Source organism: Coptis chinensis, chromosome 5, assembly GCF_015680905.1.
Source record: "Coptis chinensis isolate HL-2020 chromosome 5, ASM1568090v1, whole genome shotgun sequence".
Taxonomy (NCBI): domain Eukaryota; kingdom Viridiplantae; phylum Streptophyta; class Magnoliopsida; order Ranunculales; family Ranunculaceae; genus Coptis; species Coptis chinensis.
Window position 1 is genome coordinate 83,134,490 of NC_141460.1, and position 23,778 is coordinate 83,158,267.

General features: G+C 33.5%; 1 protein-coding gene across 1 annotated transcript; it reads left to right on the forward strand.

Annotated features, from left to right (window-relative positions):
- Positions 1-17,169: 17,169 nt before the first annotated feature.
- Positions 17,170-18,941, forward strand: LOC147499384 (uncharacterized). The gene is made up of 4 exons (XM_086559130.1): positions 17,170-17,376; positions 18,071-18,147; positions 18,252-18,415; positions 18,532-18,941. The coding sequence occupies exons 1-4, from the start codon at positions 17,314-17,316 to the stop codon at positions 18,693-18,695; spliced, it is 468 nt and encodes a 155-aa protein (XP_086415256.1). The 5' UTR covers positions 17,170-17,313; the 3' UTR covers positions 18,696-18,941.
- The last annotated feature ends 4,837 nt before the right edge of the window (positions 18,942-23,778 follow it).

The window sequence follows — 23,778 nt, forward strand, 5'->3', positions numbered from 1 at the left end:
AATGTTTTTTATTACGAACACAAATTTTTGTTCACCCTCTAGGGTCACAGGACATCTCTAACCTGGTCAAAAATTTATATAAATTATTCAAATTTCTCTTCTATTCCCGTCTTTATGTTTTTCATTATTTTTTTCGGCTTGTCTTTTCTTTTTTCCTTTCCTTTTTTCTACTCACCTTCTACTATTTAGTTTTTTTTTTTTTTTTTTGTGTTTTGTTATTTTTTTTGGATGATTTGGGCGAGAGCATATATCATCATGTGTTATTACTACATATGATATTCTTAATATGTAAGTGTATGATAAGTTTCCCATCTATTTATCAATAAAAAACAATGTTCTCTTCCAATAACTTTGTTGTTTGTTATTGAAGAGTTATTATTTTTTCTTCTTTTAAACAATGTCTTGTTCTCAACTAATCCTTTATTGTATATCAACATATCGAAAAAAAATAAAATGCATATTGATTTTGGTTTGTCATGTAGTATTGTTACCAAAATGTCAAAACATATATGGGGCAAACTGTAGTCCTAGATAAAGTGGGCTTTAGGCCCAAGCCTACAAAGAGTTAAACCTTTAAACCCTATTCACAGGAGGAAGGTGATTTTCAATTCACCAGTGTAACATTCAACTAAACATAGAACTTGGAAAAAAGTACCATCATTTTTTCTAACCAAATTTGGATTTTTCATCCACCAAAGTTCATGTAACATGCTAGTTTATTATGTTATTTCGTTTCGAATAATATGTTTGCAAGTTTGTTACGTCCACATTCGATGTTATTATTGTTATTAGATAAAACTAGTCTAACTATATTTGTGTCTCGCATAGAATTTGCAATGGTGTACAATCATTACATTGCTTCCCTCCCAACTGAAGTTATTCCACTCACTGAGGTCATTGGAGCTCGGTATATAACGGTTCGAATTACAAATATTAATCTAATGTATATGCTGAGGGATTATGTTTATGAATTACTTCTCAGCCGTTGTTCGGTTAAACCGTTGATTCTTGATTATCGTCCACTTGAATTATTCTGTAAGTGACTATTTAATCTTAACAATTTATAATATTGTATCTAATATTTGTATAATTGTTATCTCATTTTGTTTTGTGTTGTGTTGCATTTAGAGTGTGCTGGTTTGCATTATGTTCCTCGAATACAGACCACGCCATTGTACATTTTCTTCCACTTCATGTACAATCCTAGGTACATGGGGAATATCAACTATAGTGACATTTATAGGCGAAATGTTGCCATCTGGATTCCTAATGGTGGTCGAAAATTAGTGTATCAGAGGTGATTGAATGACACTTATCTACCGATAGGAAGTTATCAAAAGTATCAATTGCATGATTATGATCTCAATATGAAGAGGCCGGTACTCTGTTATTTGGGCAATGCAAGTGTTTACTCTCCAAGTGGGGCAAGGTATTGATTTTAGTAATCACATTTTATATGATGTAAGTGCATGTGATATATAAAAATAAGCTAAATTAATAAGTTTTCCTTTTGCAACATAAGCCTCATAAAAAAACAAAAACAAAAACAAAAACAAAAACAAAAACAAAACATAAGCTTCATCAATAATAATAAACAATAATTAACACTAGTAAATTAATCTTATAAAGAGGGAGAGAGATAAAATCAGACTTGAGATAAAATCAGACATTTGAGACCGGCGAATAATTATGCTTCTTCTTTCAAATATTTTTTTTTGTAGCTATTTTTTTTTTTTGCTAAGTGAGAATGAAGATTGTTCTTAAATATTAGGAAGTCGGCATAGAGTGTAAATATCGGGTTGGAATCTATACTCGAAGTGAAAAGTATCGACTTACATTCTCGATATTTCAACATTTCAACGGATATCGAGATATATATAATCCTATAAGTTTTAGATTTCATGTCAGTTTTAAAGGTGGAGATAAAGAATTTAATCTTAATCCTAACGTTGACCTAGTCACTGATTATTAGGGTAGCAAAAGTGTAAGAGTGGTAGAGACCGAAATGGTTTTATTAGTTGTTTTGGGACTAGAGATTGGTTGGTGAGAGAATAAAATGAAGAATTGAGAGTATTTTTGATGATTTCTAACCAAAAAAGATTATAGTGGAAAGATAATGTAAGAGATGAGATGGTAAAGAGAAAGTTCGTGCGTTTGTGACAACCAATTTCTTGATGAAGGACGCTATTTTTTGTTCACCCCATAATCAAAATAGATCTCCTAATGTTGGTCAAAATTTGATAGTATTATTTTTTTCGCTTGAATTTGTCCTTTTACATGTACCCATAGGAAGTTATTAGAAATACTATCTCTACGACTATGATATATCTCAATATAAAGAGGTCCCCCATTATTTGGGCAATGGAATTGTTCACTCCTCAAGAGGGGAAAGTTCTCTATCCCCATTGCCTAGAATGATAATTACATATCATAGGGATTTATGTATTTTTTGTTAATTTATTTAGTGAATGGTCTCTAGATAGATAGGAATTCCGTGGATGAGCATAATCGAGCTTAGTGCTTCAACTTGCTACAATGGCTACAATGTAAGTTTCCATGTTTTACATTTACATGTACATTGACAATTTTGCAGAAACTCCTACATGATAAAATTGTATAAAGAACATTTTATTTGAATGATTAAACATATACGCATGGTCTCATAATGAAAACAATACATATCTGCTTAAGTCATGGCAAAAACAGTATCCCTAACCAAAACTAATCTCAAGCAACAATACTCTGACCTTTGCATCCCCCCAAATCATATTGACAAACCAAATAAAAAAAAAAAAATCCATGGACACTCAGATTCCACATTAGACAGACTCTGCTTTGTTTATTCGTAGACTCTGTGTGTGCAGGCCCGGGTCACCCTATAGGACGGTAAATGATTATTCTGCTTGTTAATTCATTCATAAGAATTACGAGCCATCTGGGTGGGCCTTTAAACCAAAATGGTCCACCTTTTGGAAGTGGCTCACATAAAAGAGAAATTTAGGTTTGGTCTCATTTTCATTCGTGTCAGGTATTATTGGATTATTATATTCAATTGCAAGAGTTGGTTAATAAAAAAATGGTGAAGAGGAATAGAGAGAAGAAGGAGCTTACACAAGCTGATATTCTCAAATATAGTCGTTCTATTGTGGACTTGACTTTCAAGGATGAAGAGACCGAGGGGATAAAGAGTAGTAGAGTACGTGAGATTCATTTGTGTTAGTTCAATATCTTTTTTTTTATTAATTTTTTATTGATTGTATGTATGCATGCATGCATGTAGCGAGGAGAATGACGAGAGAAATACAGAAGAAGAAGAGCAACTACTGAACAAGGGAACACTAGTGCCTGAGAAGCACTTCTTACTTTTGGATACAGATGATGAATATACCGAGGACGAAGAATATGCAAGAGCATTTAATCATTACCATGAACGATTCGTAGAAGCTCGCAAGCGAAAAGCTGTGATGACACATGTAAGTTTTTATTTTTTTAACCAGGCATGAGACCATTGTTTATTTAAGGCCTAATTTGGATGGTATTTAAATCTGCATGCAGCAACAAATGAAAACACTACTTGGGTTTGGGTATTCCTTCACCCCATCAGAGGGAATGTTGGTCGATTACTATCTGAGGAATAAGGTGTTGGATGAACCGATGGATTACTGCGTCATTGAGGAGGTCGACAATGTCTACAACATACATCCTCAAGATCTCGCAGGGTTTTTTTATATAAGCTTTCTTGTTTTTGTAGTGATCATATTTACATAAGTTTTGGAGACATAAATTTCCTATCTTTGGGGAAGTTGTAAGTGTAGTTCGTTCTTAAAACTTGTGAAATGAGTTTATGTCCACTCATCAATGTCATAATGAAAACAAGCTACCCTTTGTTTTCACGGCTCGCCGAGCCAAACGAGAAACTGTGCACAATAATCAGACTACATGGTGATATTTGATTGATAGGCACTAAATTGTAAGTTTCTTAGTTAATTATGGGTACCATCTTTCTTAAAATGATGTGTGTTTATAATATGGAATGTCACATGATATATACTGAACTTTATCAAGTTCGTCTTTAAGTTAAGCCTTAAGGACTTACCTTATGAACAAGGAGCAACATTCACTAAAAATATTATCGAACTAGGCCAGGTAATACACTCTACTAAGTTGTTTTTATTGTTAAATATCAAAATAAGACAAAAGTAGGAATAGCCATCAATCTACTGCTCTGAATCTTTGGGAACTTTACCAATATGATCCTAGCCTCCTAGCCGAGTAACTATGAGTCTTACAACCTTAAGCTATATATTCATGACGACAGAAACTCACAGAGTTATGCATAAAGGTATAGACAAAGTTCAAGAGTTTACCTGGGGTACGTGCCCCAGGTCATGCCAATGTGGCTCCGCCACTGCACATGACAGTATAACACTAATGTTTTTCTTCTTTTTCCACTAGGAGTTTCCCAAGCTTGGTATTTCTTTACCCGTTCCCCTTTTGAACTCCAATCATCTAAAGTTTTAGCACGGTGGATTTGTAGTAGTGAGAAGGAAGACATTTATTTAAAGGATGTCAAAGTTGGTGTGAAACAAAGATTTGAGTTTTGCGAAGGTTGTAGAAACAGATATAGCATCACGGAATACCAACTTTGTTCTCCACCAGAGAATCCCAAGGTAATAAAGTATTTTACTTTTCAGTTTTGTGTATGTACAATAGGACTTAGCTCACATAATTTTCAATTGTACAGAATGGTCACTGGTTCGTTTGTCAGCTGAAAATGATTGGGAATTCTGTGGATGAGCTGATGAGCATACTCGAGCTTAGGGCTGGACATGCAATGTAAGTTTCTATGTTATACTTATATACATTGCCACCCTTGGTGAGAATCTTACCTGAAAAAATTGAACAAGGAATATATGCTTTAAATGATTTTATATTCCCATCTTGTCTCTGTATTTTAAGATAACGAGGCATATTTACTATGCCAGGATTAAAAATATACCTACCCTGAACTTATCTCAACCAACAATACCCTGACCCTAGCATTCCATATCATATTGACTCCACTGGTTTATCACAAACCATACCAAAAACCCAGGAGTACACTCGATTAAGCCGCGGTCGTTATCCAGTCGGGGAATTTACAGGCGTTGCTAAAATTTTAGTGGATCATGCTGAGTGTTTAGGACCATATATGATGAGTGGTTGTGAACTGGGAACGAGATTCACTAACCTGAGCTGGTCTTATTCAAGGAGAGGTTATTTTAAGTTTATAGTGAGTCGCATTTCAGAGGGGATTAATTCGTATTCTATTATGTGGACCGCACCGACATTAGTTGCAGAAGTTGTGAGTTTCAGGGCATAGCCATAAACTGTATCACATCCCTCACTATGAACAAAAATAACTATTTCTGCCACTGTTGTTGTCATTATCATTGTTTTCTTTTACTGTATTTTCCTTTCTGTAAATAATTATAAAGAAGATGAACGATATTTTCTCTTTGGCTTCTAGGTATAAATTGTCAGTTGACAAATGTATCATTTTATTTTTCTACGTAATTTATTTTCTACTTGTCTAGAAGCTTGTTATTTTTTTAAAAACTTTTGCAGGTTGCCCAGGCGTCGAAGATGTACTGTTAATGTGATCTAACACGCTGAAATGTTTGGCCCAAAAAATGTCATGTTCTAATAAAATTTTGGTTTTTTTGGTATCCAACCTTACTGATATAAAACAGGGGAAGGGTCGTTTAACTCGTGCCATAAATTTGATAACCTTCCCCTCATTATCTTTTGTAGTGGTGTTCAAACTTATGACAGGTAACCAGATTTCGAAGATTCATTTTGATTTGTAACAAAATATATACAGTAAAACTTGGCAATGGAAACTTTACAACATATTATACTGTACAATTTAATATTTTCGCCGGCACCTATGTGTAAAAATATGTTGTTTGATAGCTTACTTGATCTGTACGAGGTCCCTCAAAAAATATGTGTAAAAATATGTTGTTTGATAGCTTACTTGATCTGTACGAGGTCCCTCAAAAAATTGGTGTCGAAATATATACAGATAAACTTGCAATGGAAGACATATAAGCACGATTCCCAGCTCGTTGTAAACATTAACTTTCAATGCGTCACATTCTTACCCACATTATTACCCTTAAAATGTTCAAAACTCACTACCAGATTTTTACAGCAGACTATGGTGCATTATCATCATTCCTTTCTTTCTGATTCAGATGATAACCGAGTACGAGTTTCCCTATATGAGCATGGGATTTAATAAATTGTTATAACTCCCACTTTGAATTACTTGATACTAGTTATGAGGCAGATAATCTACTCTTTTAAAGTAGTAGGCATTCTAAAGATGCAAAGATGGATTGCGTGAGATAATTTTTGGGACGGTAGTATCTCTACTGGCATCAATCAAACAGGGCCTTTAAATCTTTTGGGACAACGAGTAACTCTAAACTTTTCTTCGTCACGATTGAATGAGACAATTTTTTGACCACCATTCTACCAATAAAATGTTCCATTCATACTTGTTCTAATGTTCCTGCAGAATTATTCTCTCTTTGGCTCCATGATGTCCCAAAAGTATAGTCTAACTAATAACAGGGATATTGACAAGACAATAGCAACATTTCATACTTTTCTGTCCAAAGATCGAATCGAACCGGAATTTGAAATTGAATGTATCTGAGAAGACATAGGAAGGAGCTTTGATGAAGTTAACACTGGTTAGCCTTATTATTTTTTCAGCGTAAAAACATGAAAATGTTTATCTGAGGCATGCCACAAAGGCACAAACACCAAACTTAGTAGTTAGACTTGATGAGTATCTCTAAAATTCTAGGCCCAAGTCCAGTTGTAGCAATTTCATAACCCGGATAAAGCCCAAAAGCAAAGCCAAAGCCCATTTCCTAATATGACTCTTAATCCTAATCATTTATATATCAAAGACCATTAATACTGAGTAGTTGAGAATGCTCCCAGTCACCCACGTCAGCCCCCTTTTTTCTCTTAGTAGGACACCTCAGCTTTTCCAATAATTTGGCAGAAAAAAAGTAAATCTACGCCTCTTTTCCCAATTTCAATTATTCGCCGTTCTCACTATTAAAACCAATCAAAAATAAAAACAGAAAACAAAACAAAACTCCCGACTTTTCCCCCAAATTTTTTGTCTCATCTTTATTTGTTCAATATTACTTCTTAGCATTCCACAAAACTAAAGTTACTTATTTGTTGATCAACATATTTCAAATCTCTCTCTCTCAAAATCTCTCTCAAGAAGAAGAATAGAAAAAGAATATAATGATATGAAAAATGCCAGAAAAAGATTAAAGGTATGATTTTGTCACTTAAATAATTATGTCTTTCACTCTTTGATAATGAAATAGTAATACATCGAGCAATAATTCTCATGATAAATGACGATGTTGTATGTAATATGGATTTAAACCCTGGTTGTGTAGATTCTATGCAAACCGGCATCCATCCATTGTAGCTGTGATCCTCACTACTAAAGGAGCGATTGCACTCCCCTAGCTTTCAGTGAATTAGAGTACGTTCTCATTGAAAATTTAGTCCAGAGGACACAAATAATTGAAGGCAAATCGATTGTGTACTCAAGTTATATCAAGTCTGACTTAGTCACACATCCATCGTATTTTCATGAGCGCACAGAAAGCTTCACAAATTTATACAATGTGTTTTAGTTTTAGTTACCTTTGTTAGTCCAATTCTTTTAGGGAGAGGATCGGACCAGATAGCAGAATCGTTGCTTTGATCTATGTTCGAATTTGCAAAATCAACTCAATTGAAATTCAGGATTTGGACATTTGAACATTTTATCTATTGACAGAGATTTGGGTACCATTGTTGTTGCTCAATTTTTGTGATGATTGATTAATTTGAGTACCATTGTTGTTGCTCAAAATTCCATCACTTTTTTCTTCAGAGCATACCCATATTGACTATCATGAGGTCTTTTCTTGTAGTTGGTACAGTCATATATTTTTTTTCCCAATTAATTATTCTATGAATTGCTGAAAACGAAATGAAGTTCATCAAAATTAAAAATCTAATAACTAATCTAATATAGTCGATTCAAATTGTAATGTGAATTCATCCATAAGTATTTAGTCGAACTAAATATGTCTCGTTTCAATATTCGTCGAATAAAAAATCCCAATTTAAACTTTCTTCGATTTCAAAGCCACTCTAATGTTAGGGTAATTGTTTTTTTTTTAATGTGAATTGGATGTGGAAATAAAAGACATGTATCTCTTCTTTCCAATTCAAGGTATCCTATCATTTTAGTTAACTATTTCGATCGGCATTTAATAAGAACCATAGAAGCAGTCATATAGTTGGTGTTTGTATAATATAATATATGATTATTCATTCTTAATTCATGTCGCTCGATTGACTATGTTTGTAAAGTGTGAGTGTGGTTATATTCACAATGTGTGTGAGTGTGTTTCAAATTTATTTATCTATTCCAAATTTGTTTTGAATTTAATTAGATTATATTATTATTAGTAAGGTGACACTGAATAGTTTCACTGTTGGATATCCAGAAATTAGTTGAGAAAATTTTCCAACCTAGATCTCTTGAAATTTCACTACTACAAAAATGCACATAGATAGCATTTATTCAATATATAGCACTTATAAAAAAATGCTATGAAATTTTTAGAGATAGCGTTTGCTGATTTAGTGCAATGAGTTTTTTTAGCCTGGGACAATTACAATTGCGTTGGGTGGAAAAGAGCTATAAAATTGATTGCGTTTTTGTACCTTTGCTATTGCAGGCAGGTCAATGTTTGACTTCAACGGAGGAAAATCCCAAATTCAAGCCCGCGTTCTTTTTTTCTATTTTCCCTCTTTCCAAATTTCAGAAAACACCCGCAGAGAAAACCGCCACCACCATTTTCTCTCTAATCCAAACCCTCTTTCCACCACCTCCAATCACCTCACCACCACGTCCGAAACCGCGCTACCACCTCCAATCATCCCACCACCATATTTACCATCATCGACCCATAAAAAATCTTTCCTTTCTTTATTTTTAACCAGAAAAGTCAATTCTTTTGAATTTTTCGAAGGTTCTTTGAATGTTTTGCAGTGAAGGCATCGCCTTTTCTGGGTTATAATCATATTCTGCAAGTAAGTTTTCAGTTCCATTTATGTCTCAGTTATTTTATCTTTATTGCAATTTTACTTCAATTGTTTTTTTCTTTTTTTATTGCAAAACCTTTGTTCTCTTTCTCTGGTCTCTTCATCAAATTAAAACCGTGCTAAAATTTTGAATCTATTCAATTCAGTTGGCGTGTATTTTTTGCTAGTGTCTGGTTGTACCAATTATTGTGCTTCTCAGGTCAATTATTATATGTCTGCGCTCGTGTATAATCCATCTTCTAAGTTAGACTGAACTTGTGTGTTTGCCAGTGAATATATTTACTTCCTCTACCTATATAGTACTTAATCTATGTGAGTGGATTATGGTACCAACAACTGTGAGGTGAATTTTGTCTATTATTGAATATAAACTATTCAGTGTCAAACTCTGGACTTAAATTCTTCTTTTACTTTCAGACTATAATAGTCCTTCAGTTGTTTGTATCAATAATAATATCTAATTTGTACCTAATCCTAGAGTGGACATAAATATTAAAGCTGTAATAAGATGGCGGGAATTTGTACTTGATGCACGATTGGTATGTTGGACCTCAAACCAGACCACATGTATACTTTGTTGTAGGAATCTAATGTTGGTATAAGAAGCAAAAAAGGGGAAACTTATGAGAGTGGTTGGTCATGAGCATGATGGGCCTTAGTACTGGGCATTGGTTTAGATGTTTAAGTTGGCAAAGGCACAATGACATTGAGATAGACGAGTGTCATGTTTGGTTACCTGTAATTCGTTTTCTTCATGCATTATCATTTACATTGCCCTCTAGTGTTGCTAATTATCATCATGGCCGGTCATGTACAACTAAGTGTTGGAAACTTGAATTGCTACTCGTTGGTTGCCAAAGCTGACAATGCAGTGTAGTACCATCTGCTTGTCATGATTTCCTGTGTACATATTAAGTAATTTCACCAACTATATGTACTAATAATATGAAATATTTAACAATATCAGTGGATTACTCTCTTAGTTTGAAAGACGCAATGAAATGATCGTGTTAGAAGTTGAGTGTGTCACTACTAAGAATGTTTGATTGTTTTAACTTCAAAACAGACGCTATACTCAAATATGTAATTTGTTGATGCTTAAATATTTTGCATGTTGTGTGTTTATTTTTTTACTGTATGCTTAGAAGGTTTGCATGTTGGGAGCTATATATGCTTGTTTTGTATTTAGGTTTCTAATCCATTCTTGTAGTTTAAGTTGATATAAGAAAGTCATTTAAAGCTTTAGATTCGTTAGTAAGTTGATTAAGATGTGGAAGTTTCAATGGTAGGCTAATTGCTTGTGTAATAATCTAGAAGTTAGCTAAGGACATTTCTCTAATTTTTTACATATGATTAGGGATATTGTAGTAATTTTATTTTTTTAACGATAGCTAATTTATTTTAGAATTTAAGCGGTGATTTTTAAAAGGTCTTGTAGATATATATAACTTTCTCTCACATGTGTATCGGATATATTACTTTCATATTGTTGGAATAGCCAAGTGTATGATGTTAAGTTGTTTTCATATTTGATGCTGCTTAATTACATAAGATTAGATGCGCCGTAACCTTATGATAGCTAGTCGGCTTTGGCATGTTACTATCAGGAGGTGGACTTGAGCCCACTAACTCTTTTGATCAGAGAACATACACCTATTCTTTTGTAACTTTAATGCATGCATGCCACCTCTTAGTTGTGTATGCCATGTATGCCACCACCTTTTACTTGTTTTATAATTCTTGGTTTTAGATAGAGATGAAAGGGGGAGACCAGATGGAAATTCTGAACAGGAAGTTTTTCATTTCTTGAGCGAGCTAGTTAGTTATATGTAGTGGCTGGTTAACTTTGAATAAAAGGTCGATAAGGGGTGCTTGTTCCTTCTTTTATTACATACATACATGGGATTAATTTATTTCATAATTGAAGTATATGAAGGACTCACTTTACCTGATGGGCAGCAAGACTTATCTCCTTCATGGATGTGATGAGCTAACTTGATTAGCTTAGTTTAATGATCTCATTCCTTTTGATTGGCTGGGAGATCAACTCATATATATCCGACGACGACATATTACTATTAGAAAAAGGCACATAGATAGCTTTTGTTTAATAGTTTATGTAAAAAAGCGCTATAAAAAAAAATAAGATCGCGTTTGTAAGTGTTTGGCTATGGTTTTTATTGAATGGTTCCCAGCTCAAATTGCGTTTCTTTCGTGAGTGTTGTCGATAAATCCTACAAACGCAATCCTTTTTTCACACGTGGGAAGACCGGGACGTTAAGTTGGAACACGTATGACCCAACCAAATAGGTATATATAATAATAACTCAAAAAAGAAATAAAGTAAATCTCTCGTAGAAACAGAAACAAAGGAGGAGCTTTGTAGACCTAGCCGCAATGCCGTTTTTGATATGCTACATGAATTAGCTTATGCCCTCTCTCTTTCTTCAATCTCTTTAAAGGTGAGAGTTTGATCTTTACATTAACGAAAACAAAAAAAGTAAAAAATGAATCTTTAAAGGTGAGAGTTTGATCCTTTTAAGTAAAAAATGAATTTTTTATTTACCAAAGTGGAATTTTTGATATGTTTGGTATCAATTTCGTTTCTTCTCTCAGTTTTAGAAGATCCTCAACTTTGGGTTCATGAATCTTCTAGCTTGCTTCGCCCCGTTTTCAGGTCCTCTCTCTCTCACACACACAAATTTCGTTGATATCGAAATGTCTGAGTTTTAGGATTTATTGGTTTTCAGGTATTTGGAGATTGATCCGATAGCTTGGCTTGGGCTTGAGGAAACTGGTGGCTCATCTCTAGCTAAGCATCATATCGGAGCGGTATGTATTGTTTATCATTGCTATATATATAATAGTTGAAATGTTGAACATAGAATTAGAGCTTGGTGCTTTGGTAGCTTTAGTTTCCAAACACAATCGGGTCAAGTTTAATTTATACAGTAACTCATTGTAGAATAGACAATGACGTTGACCTGGTTGAATAGTAAGAGTAAACAAGGGTGAAATTAAGAATGAATGCAATTTTCGAAAATGTGGTATTTACTAATATGCGATAATAAAAGGGAAAGTTGATTGATATGTTTGAGTCGTTGCCTAGTGATATGTGATAATAATAATATTTTTCCCACCATAAAAGGAAATTCTACAAGGAGAAAAAAGCTGGTTGTTTCTAAATCAATGAAACATTTTGGAAATTTATTCACGTCTCTCTCTCACTCAGTCAATAATTTAACAGATAACTTTTACCCCTTTTCATAAAATAAAATTCATGGCAAATAGTTTTCCCGGATTCTACTGTATTTATTCCCTTTACAATGCTTTGTTTTCGTTGGGTTTGCAATTATTTAGTGTTTCAGATCTAGGTTTAAGGTGTTACAAACTTTCTTCTTGTTGGTTTTGTTGTGTTGATCTACTGGTGTTATTAAAAAATTTATCCTAAGGACTTAAAAGTCTCAGCAGTAAGTTAGGGTAACCTTGTGTGTTTCATGACTTTCAGTGGTGGTGGTGGTGGTGGTGGTGGTGTGGGAGACTCAATGTTACATGTGATTCTATGATGTGCACATAAGCTCCTGTGGAAAAATAATACTTTGCAACACCATTACTTGTATAATGTGTCACAAACGTTATCTCTTTCTTATTTGCATTGTTGGTTATGGGTTGGAAATCTCGGGTTCTAGGGTTGATCTTCTCATCTTTGTTTTTTGTATTCTCTCATATTTTTCATACTTAGGGTTTAATTTAGATCAGAATTTTCGATTATATCACTCCAATTTTCAGTTTTTGTGTTTGGGTTTTCTGTTGTTACTGATTTTTTGGTTGATTTGCAAGTTCTTGGAAAGCTTAAAATTTTCTGTCAGATCTCATTTTCATCTCTTAATCGAACAAAACACGTTCCAAAGTGGGTCATTAGAGGAGCGAAGCCACTCAAGTAGAACTTTCTTCACGTTGAAGATCGACTTCAAATACAGGTGCTTCATCGTCATCCATCCTTTTAGTATTATAATTTTTTAAATCTCTTTTTTCTTTGGGGTTAATGTTGAGTTTCATTCAGTTGGCGGTTCTTTGCCTATTTGGGTTCTGATTTAGGTGTCTAAGTGTCTTTTTAGGGTTCATTACCTATTGTTTCCCAATTCTTAATTCGTTAAAATGTTGTTAAGGTTTATACAAATCGACTATAGTTATTTGGAGGTGCTCAAATTTGTTTGGTAATGAAAGTTTAAAAGCAACTGTTATTTCCTTAGTGGTCACTAATTACATAGGTCGGCAGTTTCAAGACTCGGGCATTCCTGAATTTAGATTGCTGTGGAGTTTGTCTTATTAACATATGGTTGCTGTTTGGGTTTTATTGCTTGAAGTGCCAAGAAAAACTTGAAGTTTAGATTTACAATTTCTGCCTTCAATAATCTAATAAGGCAAGTAGTTGTTACAGTCTTCCATTGAGTTTTTAGTATAGGGAGTTGGCATGTATCAATGAACTGTCATTTTCTTTTTCTATTTATCTGCTTGCCATGTGAGATGCTAATTCCTGTAATGTATACTTTGTCTATAGCATTTTGTAGATGTCCATTGCAATTAATCAGTGGTCTTGGACCATTTAAAACTAATTGATTTCTGACTGATACATAGGTATGCATGTCACTAACATGGCTTTTATCCTTCATTTAAGTTAGATGAAGTGTTTCATTTGATTGTGTTCCTCACAGTGCTAGGTTCACTTTAGTGCTAGGTTCACTTTATCCGTAGTACATGAATGAATACAAGGACTACTGATTATATGTTTATTATATGAAGTCTCCTATGAAAAGAATAAGATAAAATAATGTGTCACTTTCTTGGATGGAAAGGAATAATTGTCAACTGATATGTGGGGAGTTTTCAATTATCTTTTCATTTAATCAACACTTCATGCATACTGGTTGCTTTCATGTGTCTAACATTAAAGAATGGTGGACCTGATTGGCGTAGTCTTACTAACTCCTATGGACATAGCTTTTGGACATAGCATTGAAATATTTTCCGCAGTTCACTTTAAGGTTTACATTTTTATGCCTATTTTTGTTTTCGTTCCTGTGATCTTTGGAGTTAATAGTGTGGCTAGTGAACCCTGGCGTGCTTTGGTAGTTGTTCTTTTAGACTATAGCTAGCTATGACGAGACATAGTTTCTTCAATGAACACTAATTGATCTTGTTAATGTTGCAGGTGAAAGATGGTGACTTAATAGAATTTAGTGGTGGAGGGTTACGATCTACAAACACATTCATGTCACTTGTTTCTTGTCAAAACCCAATAGAAATGTAAGTCTGACTTTTCTTATTTGCGTAACTACTATACTTACCATTCATTTTGTTTCCTACCTTCTCTCTTTTCTTCTTCATTGGGTTACAGATTGGGGAAATCTCGAGTTCTAGAGTTTGATCTTCTCGTCGTCCTTTTCTTCTTGAGGACTTTTGTTGATTGACTAGTAGGCCTTGTTGTGCAACTGACAAAAGAGGCATTGGTGGTGCCTTAATTGAAATGGGTTCAAGTCATTTCTCTTGGGAGAACACAGAAAATTGGTTTTTCCTTAGGTTATAGAAGAGAAGGTAGGATCCAAGTTAAATACTTGAACTTGTTTCAAAAGGTAAGACAATAAGGAACCGAGCCAAAGGTAAGAATGTACAAAAGCTTGATTAATATTATCTTTCACTTTGTAATCTGGTAAGTTATATAATCTAGATTGCAAGTTATTATTGATTCATTTCAGTTAGAATCACCGTTAAATCAGTGTTCTCTATCTCCCAAAAGTTTGACATTGAATTGAGGTATGCTACAAAACTGAAAATATACAAGACTTGTGCTGCAGTCTGACTTTGCGCTATAATTTGTCTTAGTTAGAGTGGGTTTTAGGATATAGTGACCTAGGATGAAAAGTTAGTTCTCTTAATCTATTTTGTAAGGGTTCCAGTTTCATAGTATTTGGATATCCGAGTAAGGAGTTATGCATGTCCAAAGATGGCATTCTATCCTCTACCAGGAAAACTGCGCCGGCCTGATTCACGCTCGATTTTGTAGTAGTTAGAGTTAGATTTGTGTTTTAGTGATCTTGGCAGTAAAGTTAGTGCTCTGTATCTACTTTCTTACGGCTCTAATTTCATGGTATTTGGATTTTTGAGCTGGGAGTTACATGTATCGAAAGGTGGACTGTTCCAACTGAATTTTCAGTGTACTGGACTGATTTTGAGTTAAATTTAGACATAGTTAGAGTCAAATTTAGGTATCCTCTACATATGTAGAAAAGATAGTTCAATGTGTCTGTTTTCTAATGCACCAAGTTTCATTGTATTTAGACGTGCGAGAAGTTATGTTTTCTGGAATATGGTTTGTAACAAGCGAACAAGTGATACACACAATCTTCACTTGTGTCGAGCAACTTGCTTGGAATGGGTGTACAAAGGGAAGGTAAGTAGTTACTCTAATATATTCATATACACAGTTTATTAATTGTAGGCTTGTTAGGATGTTGAGTACACTAGGGATAAAAGCCTTGAATAATTTGGTATAATATATGTCAAATTTTGAATGAACCAAGATGTAGTCTTAGAATTTTATATATCTTGTTGAATCCACGTAAAATGTATCAATTAGGAACCCACGTAATAATGAAAATTTGCTTCTTCAGTTGGTATAGGTGGGCAATGTGTATGTTCAGTTTAGAGAAGAAGAACATGCTGCAGCTGTTGGTCAGCTGGAAGGTTTTATGCAGAGGTTAGTTATCATATTTCATTTTAATAGTTTATGATAATTTTTCAGGAGTTTATTGATAATGTTTTAGAATCGAATAAGGATGTATACAGAAAAAGAAGAAAGAACAACAGAAGAAAAGTTATGGTAAATTTCTTTTCTCCTTATAGCCCATGTTGGCGTACTTCACTTGCACTGGTTCAGGTGTATAATTTTTCTTTAAGGTGCTGCCCTTAGTTGTATGTACTTGCAGCCAGTCGTATGGATATGAAAGAGCTCAAAATGGGGTATGAGTGTTGTTAGTAATACATTTGAATTATCTTGTTTTTTTCATTTTTTTTGGTTCAAGCTCTAATGCTTTAACATTATGTGTTAGATTAGTCTATATTGGGAATAAATCATAGAAACACAGTGTTTCGATCTTAAAATGGCAAATTAGGAGGTTGAAATACAATGGATCCATAAGCTCGAAATGGAAGAGCGCTCAAATAATTGAGAGGTTGATGGTTCAAATCCATTTGGATTCAATTCCTTTTTCATTCACTAATTTAATAATTTTAATATGCATTTGAATTTTTTGATTTTATATTAATAAAAACAATAGCATTTTCCAAACGCTATAGAAGTTTAATAGCATGAAAGAAATGCTATCATTTTGAGGTAGAAACGCTAAGGAATCTATTACATTCTTAACAAATGCTATAAAAAACGCTATCATTTTGATAGCGTTTTTTCTAAAAACGCTATTAATTTGATAGCGCTTTAGACACCAACGCTATCTTAAAAAGCATAGCATGGCCATAGATAGCGTTTTGTAAATGCTATGAAGTAAAATTCATAGCGTTTTTCCTATGCTATCTATGCACTTTTTTGTAGTAGTGTTTGCTATATCTATTATTGTTATATGTTTTTTTTCTTCTTTAGCTGGGTTGTTAGGTCTCTTAACTATACCTTTAACAATGCATTTCGATCTTTAAATGTAAAAGTTACATTTATAGATAAACAACCACCCTGTCTTGGTGTTTTATATTAGTACGAGGTTGTAAATATGTCTTAATTTTAGATTCACTTGAGTTAACTTTATATTTGATTTTTAGTCATGAAATATAAAATGTGGGCTGACGTGCCACTGAAGGTTCCTTCTTAGAGACGCTTTTCCTTTTCCCAAATACTTTCCCCGCTCACTCTTAACTGTTTATCAAACCCCTCACATTATTCCAAAAGAAACGTGTTATTATTATTTTAAAAAGGAGATTCTGATTCATTCTTCGCTTCCTTTTGTTTTGGTTTTCAAGTTTATTCCTCAAAGTTTGAAAATGGCAGAGAAAAGAAAAAGACCAAGTGCATAATACTTGGGTGAGAATGAAGACAAAGTTTGCAAGGTGAAAGTGAAGATGCCTAATGGAACTATGGTTATTATAACTTCACCTGTTTCTGGACAAGGAGTGCACTTTGAGGTATTCTTCTTCTTCTTCTTTTTACTAATTATAAAGTTCATGAACGGGCATAAAAAAGGAGTAATGGACAATACCTCAAAGAGTAAGCTTCTCATTTTCTTTTATTTTTTCAATTGTTTCTAGGTTGTTGTAGTTTGAGCTTTGGTTTAGTTTACTTTATAGTTAGGAGCATGCTTGGTTACTGAAAATTAGATAGTAATTGGTAAGTTTAGATATAAGAAATATTAAAACTATTGTTTAACGCTGGAAAGCTCTCTATGTTGAGGGTTTTTTCCCGTTAGCTAAGATATTACGTCAGGGGAAAAACAACGATTTAATAATGTGTTTATGGTACTGACCTTGGACAAGGGGGCATTAAGTAGCTTAAAACCAGAATACCATATATACCCCTAGGTCTAACAACCGCCCCAACCATGCATCTTCTCTTTGAACAAAACCGATTCTTCAACGTAAGGTTTTCACCTTTTCAATTGAAATTGAACGTATTGCACCCTACTCAAACTATGAACAAAATTGTCTTTTAGCTACATCAACTATTTAAAACAGTGATGTGAAATTAAACGTATTACACACTAATCAACCTATGAACAATGGGTATTTTTTATTGGTGATAAATTGGGGTTTTGATTGAGTTTATTGTTTTTGGATTTAGGGGGTTTTTTTTTGTAATGACATCTGGTTTAGTTTGGTGCAGGAAATCAATAGCAAGTTATTATCTGGAAGAGTCCCAGCTGTGCTTGGAGGAAGACTTCTTCATACAGCTAGCTTAAAGTATGCTACATTGACTCTTTAAAAGCCTATAATTAACTCTGAATTAAATGATTTGCAAATAAGAATACTTATTGTGGGCATATATACCTTTACTACTAATGCAGGTCTTTGTGGTATACTTGGACTACCTATATGTGGTCCACATCTTTCCACTGTGCTAAGAGAGGCATCGCATTCGGAGTGTTTTTTGCGCTTTTGCTAATTGTTATTGGCTTTGTATGTTGGTGGAAGCGGAAGCAGAATATTCTAAGTTCACGAAAGATAGCAAGTAAGAGCATGCATAATTCAGAGGCTAATTGAGATGTACAAGTACGGGACCATGCATTTTTTTGTTTTTTTTTCCGTTCACATGAACTCATAGATTGCCTGCTTTTCTCTTTGCAGCAAGAGATGCTCCATATGCCAAAGCTAGGACACATTTTGTTGGTCATGTCAAGAACACACTCAACTTGCTACTAAGAATGGAGCTACCTTCCTATCTTGATTGGAGAGCTTCGTTCCAAGTATATCAATTCAGTTTTTGTATCCAATGCCAACTTAGATCATAAAACGTGGAGTTGATACAAAATGTTAAATGTTTGTCGTGAAATTTGTTATGACTCAAGTTATGTACCGGTATTCCTATTTTTTGCATCAGTTGAATTGGTTTTGTTTGGTTTAATTTTCAATCTATATGTGTCAGATAAAAACACTGCTATATATAGTTTTGGACTTATTTGACTCTTCAATGAGCTCTTTGTATCAAATACATAAGTTAATGCAATTCTCCATTTCAATGCTTTGATTGTGAATAATTTTGATGTGTATACCTTAACATTGAGTTTTCCAAGAAGACAGTATAAATGCAAGAACTATCTACAAATGGAACCTCTTCAATTATCTTTAATGTAATCATTCATACAAATCTCTTCTTGCTCTGACAACTGTGACATTTTGTGATTACCTACAACTGAATACTTCAACAAATAACTTGCCAGACAAAAGGAACTTCAGTGGCTCTAACTTTACTTACTCTATATATGTAAATGATATTAGCCTTTTCTTAGGCGTTCTTTTGTGACTTTTGTCTCTGCACTCTATCTCAATAGCTTTGTACACGAATTTTTTTTTTAGCTTTACTGTTTAGTCTATAATGAACACAAACGAACCTGTACAGCTATACATCAACTATTCACTATAGCACTCACCCCACTCTATATTTGACTCTCACGGTTTATATATCTGTATTTCGTTGCATTGAATTAAAATCTTAAAATGCATTTATCTATGATCCAAATGATTTCAAATGTTATTTTTCATTACTTATTGAAACTAATTATACGCACTGATGTCGGAAATCATGTGAAATGATCGTTTTAGTGGTCATGGTTTATACTAGCATTTGTAAACCCTTTGTTGTCTCCATTAAAACCTTAATCACTCTCACTCTCCGATAATCAATTTATTAGCTAATCTATTGAAAAGGCTAAAGATTCATTTACATTTGCTGTCAATCAATACTCTGCCAATGGCAGATAACGGTAGGTAATACTGTATTGTAGTTGTTAATAGTTTGATAAAAGTAAAAACAATTCATCGTGAACTATCAATGTAGCAAGTCCGGCCGCAGGCGGACTAATTGGCTAGTCTATTCCAACGATTGAGATTAGACCCTAATCTTAGCCCTGATCATCTACTAATATAAATAGAACCCACTTACTGTTTAAAATGTTGTTTACTTCTCTTCCTTGATGAGTCCGGTGTTTTTTTTATCCCTTCACCTTCTAAGTCTATACTCTATAACTTTTTCATATTTCAGTTGAGAAACGGTGGTGATGGGAATGATTTAGTTGAGATGATATATCATCATGTGTCGTGGGTACAACCGTACAAATACTCAAATAGTATTCACAATTCGTAATGATATGCATCCCATCTATTCCTACATATTTTCATGTCAAATGTTTACGTTGATCACCATTTGTTTCTGTGCCCACTGGTTCTTCTGCCCCTAGTTCCTATTTTATGGAAGCGGACTAGGATCAACCTTGAATAGTTTGGTTTATTGTGTTTTGGTGCCTTTTTTCTTTGTAGTGTTTTCATGGTCATGGTAGTTCGTGGTTGTGGGTGTAGGTTCGTGTTCGTGTGGTGATTCGTGGTTGTAGGCAGGCCCGGCCCTGAGCAGGTGCCATGTGGGCGACCGCACAGGGCCCCGAATATGCAAGGCCCCAAAAAATATGTTTAGGTGAAAATGCCTATTTGGCAAATCAAAATCCCAAACCAACCAAAAGCCCAAAAAACCGGAAATTTCACAATAAACAATCGAAATATCTTCTCATATTCTCTTTCCTCATTAATTATTTTTGTAAAATAAATAAATAAATAAGAAATATAATAAATGAGGATATCTTCTCAACGACTAGATATCTCTCTCCCTAATTAATAACATTTTCTTTTGGAAAATCACTCCAACTAATTGTTACTTGAGTCGCCCCTCAAATACAAAAGAAAGAGTAAAAAAAAAAAAAAAACCCTTACTTTACCTTCTGATCATCTAGTATCCTCTCGTTCTCAAAATTTATTTCTTTACAATTGTAGATTTATATTAGTTTTCACTTTTATCAATCTCAATTACTTATTCACCTAACTTTTGATTCTTCTTCAAGTAAGCATAGCTTATAGAATTTTGTTGACTGTTCTCGTTATTGTCGCGTCTGCAGAAAGAAATTTTTCAAAATTAAAATGATTGAAATCATATCTTAGATCTACTATGTCACAAAAAAGACTAAATGAGCTAGCGTTAATATCTATTGAAAATGAATTTTTAGAGAAAATTAACTTTGAAAGCTTCATTGATGATTTTGCAGCTAAAAATGCGAGAAGAGCAATATTTCGATGATCCATTTTGTATTGATGGAAGACTGGAAGAGGGTCACATTTTGTTGTTTGCACAGGGCCATTGAAAACTCAGGGACATCCCTGGTCGTAGGTATTTGTTCGTGTTACTTACTCCTACTATGAGTAGGGGGGGGGGGGGGGTATTAGGATATGTTAGGGTAGTTATGTCTTTCTACTATATAGGGCTTGCCTGGCCTAGATGTATATATATAGCTAAGGATACTCACTTTTGTGTGACCAACTTTTGTAATCTTTTTTTGTACTATTTATTAAGATAACCTTGTCAACCATCCATTCCTTAAATTCTTTGCCTACATTTCAAAATCTATTTTCTATTACAAATAATACACGTGTAATTTTATAAATGGATGCACATCGACTAAATATTGAGCATATTAACTCAAATGGTTCTTTTTTTGTTTTTTGTTTTTTGACAATTACCAAGGTGATAGTAAATATTAGGTGATACGTACACCTACAAACTTTACCAAAACATAATCCTATCCTACATTTTACCAAAACAAATACCAATAAAAACAACTATAACAAATTATTTATCCTCTATAATAAAATATCACAATAACTAGTAGTAAGAAAATAAGAACGTACCATGTGGGGGTGGTTTCCAGGCAAGACAAGATAGAGAATTTGCCCCCTTTCGAGAGTGAATACCTCCATTTCCCAAATTACAGGACACCTAGTGCAATCGGTACAATACTCGTAAAGCCTAAACATTTGAGAAGAACCAAGCTGGATAGCTTCACCATCAATTGTACCAAGAATTAGTTTACAAGAACCTGTTGGGACCCAGACTGCATAATGTTCCTCACTAAAATTATCTAAATTAACATTGGGGAAAAATCGATTGTGAAAACCAAAATGAAAAAAAAAAAAAAAAAAATAGCAATGGATTAAGTCGCATTCTATTAGCTCTTCGATAACCTGCTCGTTCTATGTGCATAAAAAAAAAAACAAATATCATAACCAACACAAACATAACTACATTTGCATAAAAGAAACAAAAAATCATTAAATTAAAGCACTTACGAAGCATCAAACGTAGGGAATAATCCAAAATATTACATGGTCTCACTCTAATAGCAACACTAAGGAAACGATGAACATAACAATTTAACATAGCAATTATTGCAAAATCACTCACTGGATAAGACGTATATTCGGTTCCAATGTACTCAATGAGAGGCAAAACGTCAGCTGGCAACGAATCCATACAATTGTTGTAGGTCACTGTAGGGACGGAGCCAAGATTCTAAGCCAGGGAATGCGAGATTATGTGTACACCCCACTCCACCCCCAAAAAACAAAAGTACGCAATTTTTATTTTTATTTTATTTTATTTTATTTTTTTTATAAGGTCTAAACAATAAAGATCAACAAAATTATGTATTTATTTCAATTCACAAAACTAGAGTGCGGGACTGATGAAGTTAACTAATTAATCACTTAAACCATTAATTGATACTACTATATATATATACTTAACTATTAATTCAACACTAATTTTTTGTGGATATGATATATTTAACATTAAGATCATCTCCACAAAATTTCAGCTCATTTGGAAACCTCTAACATTGACAAAAAATGATTACAAAACTTGACATTTCTGGACCATTATATATATTTTTAAATGATATAACAACAATTTTTATCTATGTTAAAGGTTTCCAAATGCATTGAAATTTTGTAGAGATAATCTTTATGATGAGTGCTTCATAACCACAAAATATTAGGGTTAAATTCATTTTTTAGGTGAAATTTTACTTACGTACTTAATTTTTAAGTTAACTTAAGTAGCTACTTTTTAGATAAAGACTATATATATATATATATAGTCTATAACAATTTAACAAATTATTAACTTATTATAATGTTATAAGACTATGTAATCCTACTATAATATAGAAAAAACTATAAAAAATTAACATTGAAAGTAAAAAATTATCATTTTTTTTTAAGTGAAAATTTTATTGATAATGATAACGAGTTTTACAAATAATTAGAACAAGCGTGCAACAAACAACACCACAAGTCCTTTCTAAATTTGTTTTTTGTTTTTTGTTTTGGGCTGAGGTCTGACGCTTGTTTAAGAATTGTGAGTGAAAAAAAGTAGGGAGAGCTTACAGGTTTGTTATACGTGATTAGAATTATACAAACTGACTGGTTGGGCTTTAGGCTTTCGGCTATTTGTTTTAGTCTCATTAACCCATCAAACATTTAAAGACACATTTGTCTCACATTTGTCACTCTTTAATGGTTTTGGACTCAAAATAAATGATAAATGATAATTTTGTAAGGGCAAAAAGAGAAATAAAAAAAAATTGGTTTATTAGAATATTTTTTATCAGTCTTTTTTTCATACTTGTTGATTATATTCTCGAAAAATTTGAAAATTAGTTATGTGGTAGTAGAGCTTTTCTAATATCGGGGAGGTCTTGTACGACCCCCACACGCATCCCCCTATATCCATCTATGTGGATCACTGCCATTGTTCAGCAAAGGTGATACTTTTGAAGCTTGTATTAAAACTTTAAAAGACAAGTCGATAGAAAATGAAAAACACTATACTATATATAAGTTAGGTTACTGACATGTCGTTATAAGAACGGGCCCAAAGCCCATCTCTTCCAGGCCCATTACCAGTAAAAAAGAGTTGTTCATCCAACATAAATAAAGCAGTAATCAAAATAAGTGATTTCTGATACATTGAGAGGGGAATGCCAAACTGTGAAT

What these genes read in the sequence shown, in the direction of transcription:
- LOC147499384 (XM_086559130.1), top strand. Translation starts at nt 17,314, where the DNA reads ATGCCTAATGGAACTATGGTTATTATAACTTCACCTGTTTCTGGACAA. An exon ending in GACAAGGAGTGCACTTTGAG is followed by an intron (nt 17,377 to 18,070) that starts GTATTCTTCTTC and finishes AGTTTGGTGCAG; the next exon opens with GAAATCAATAGCAAGTTATT. An exon ending in AAGTTCACGAAAGATAGCAA is followed by an intron (nt 18,416 to 18,531) that starts GTAAGAGCATGC and finishes TTCTCTTTGCAG; the next exon opens with CAAGAGATGCTCCATATGCC.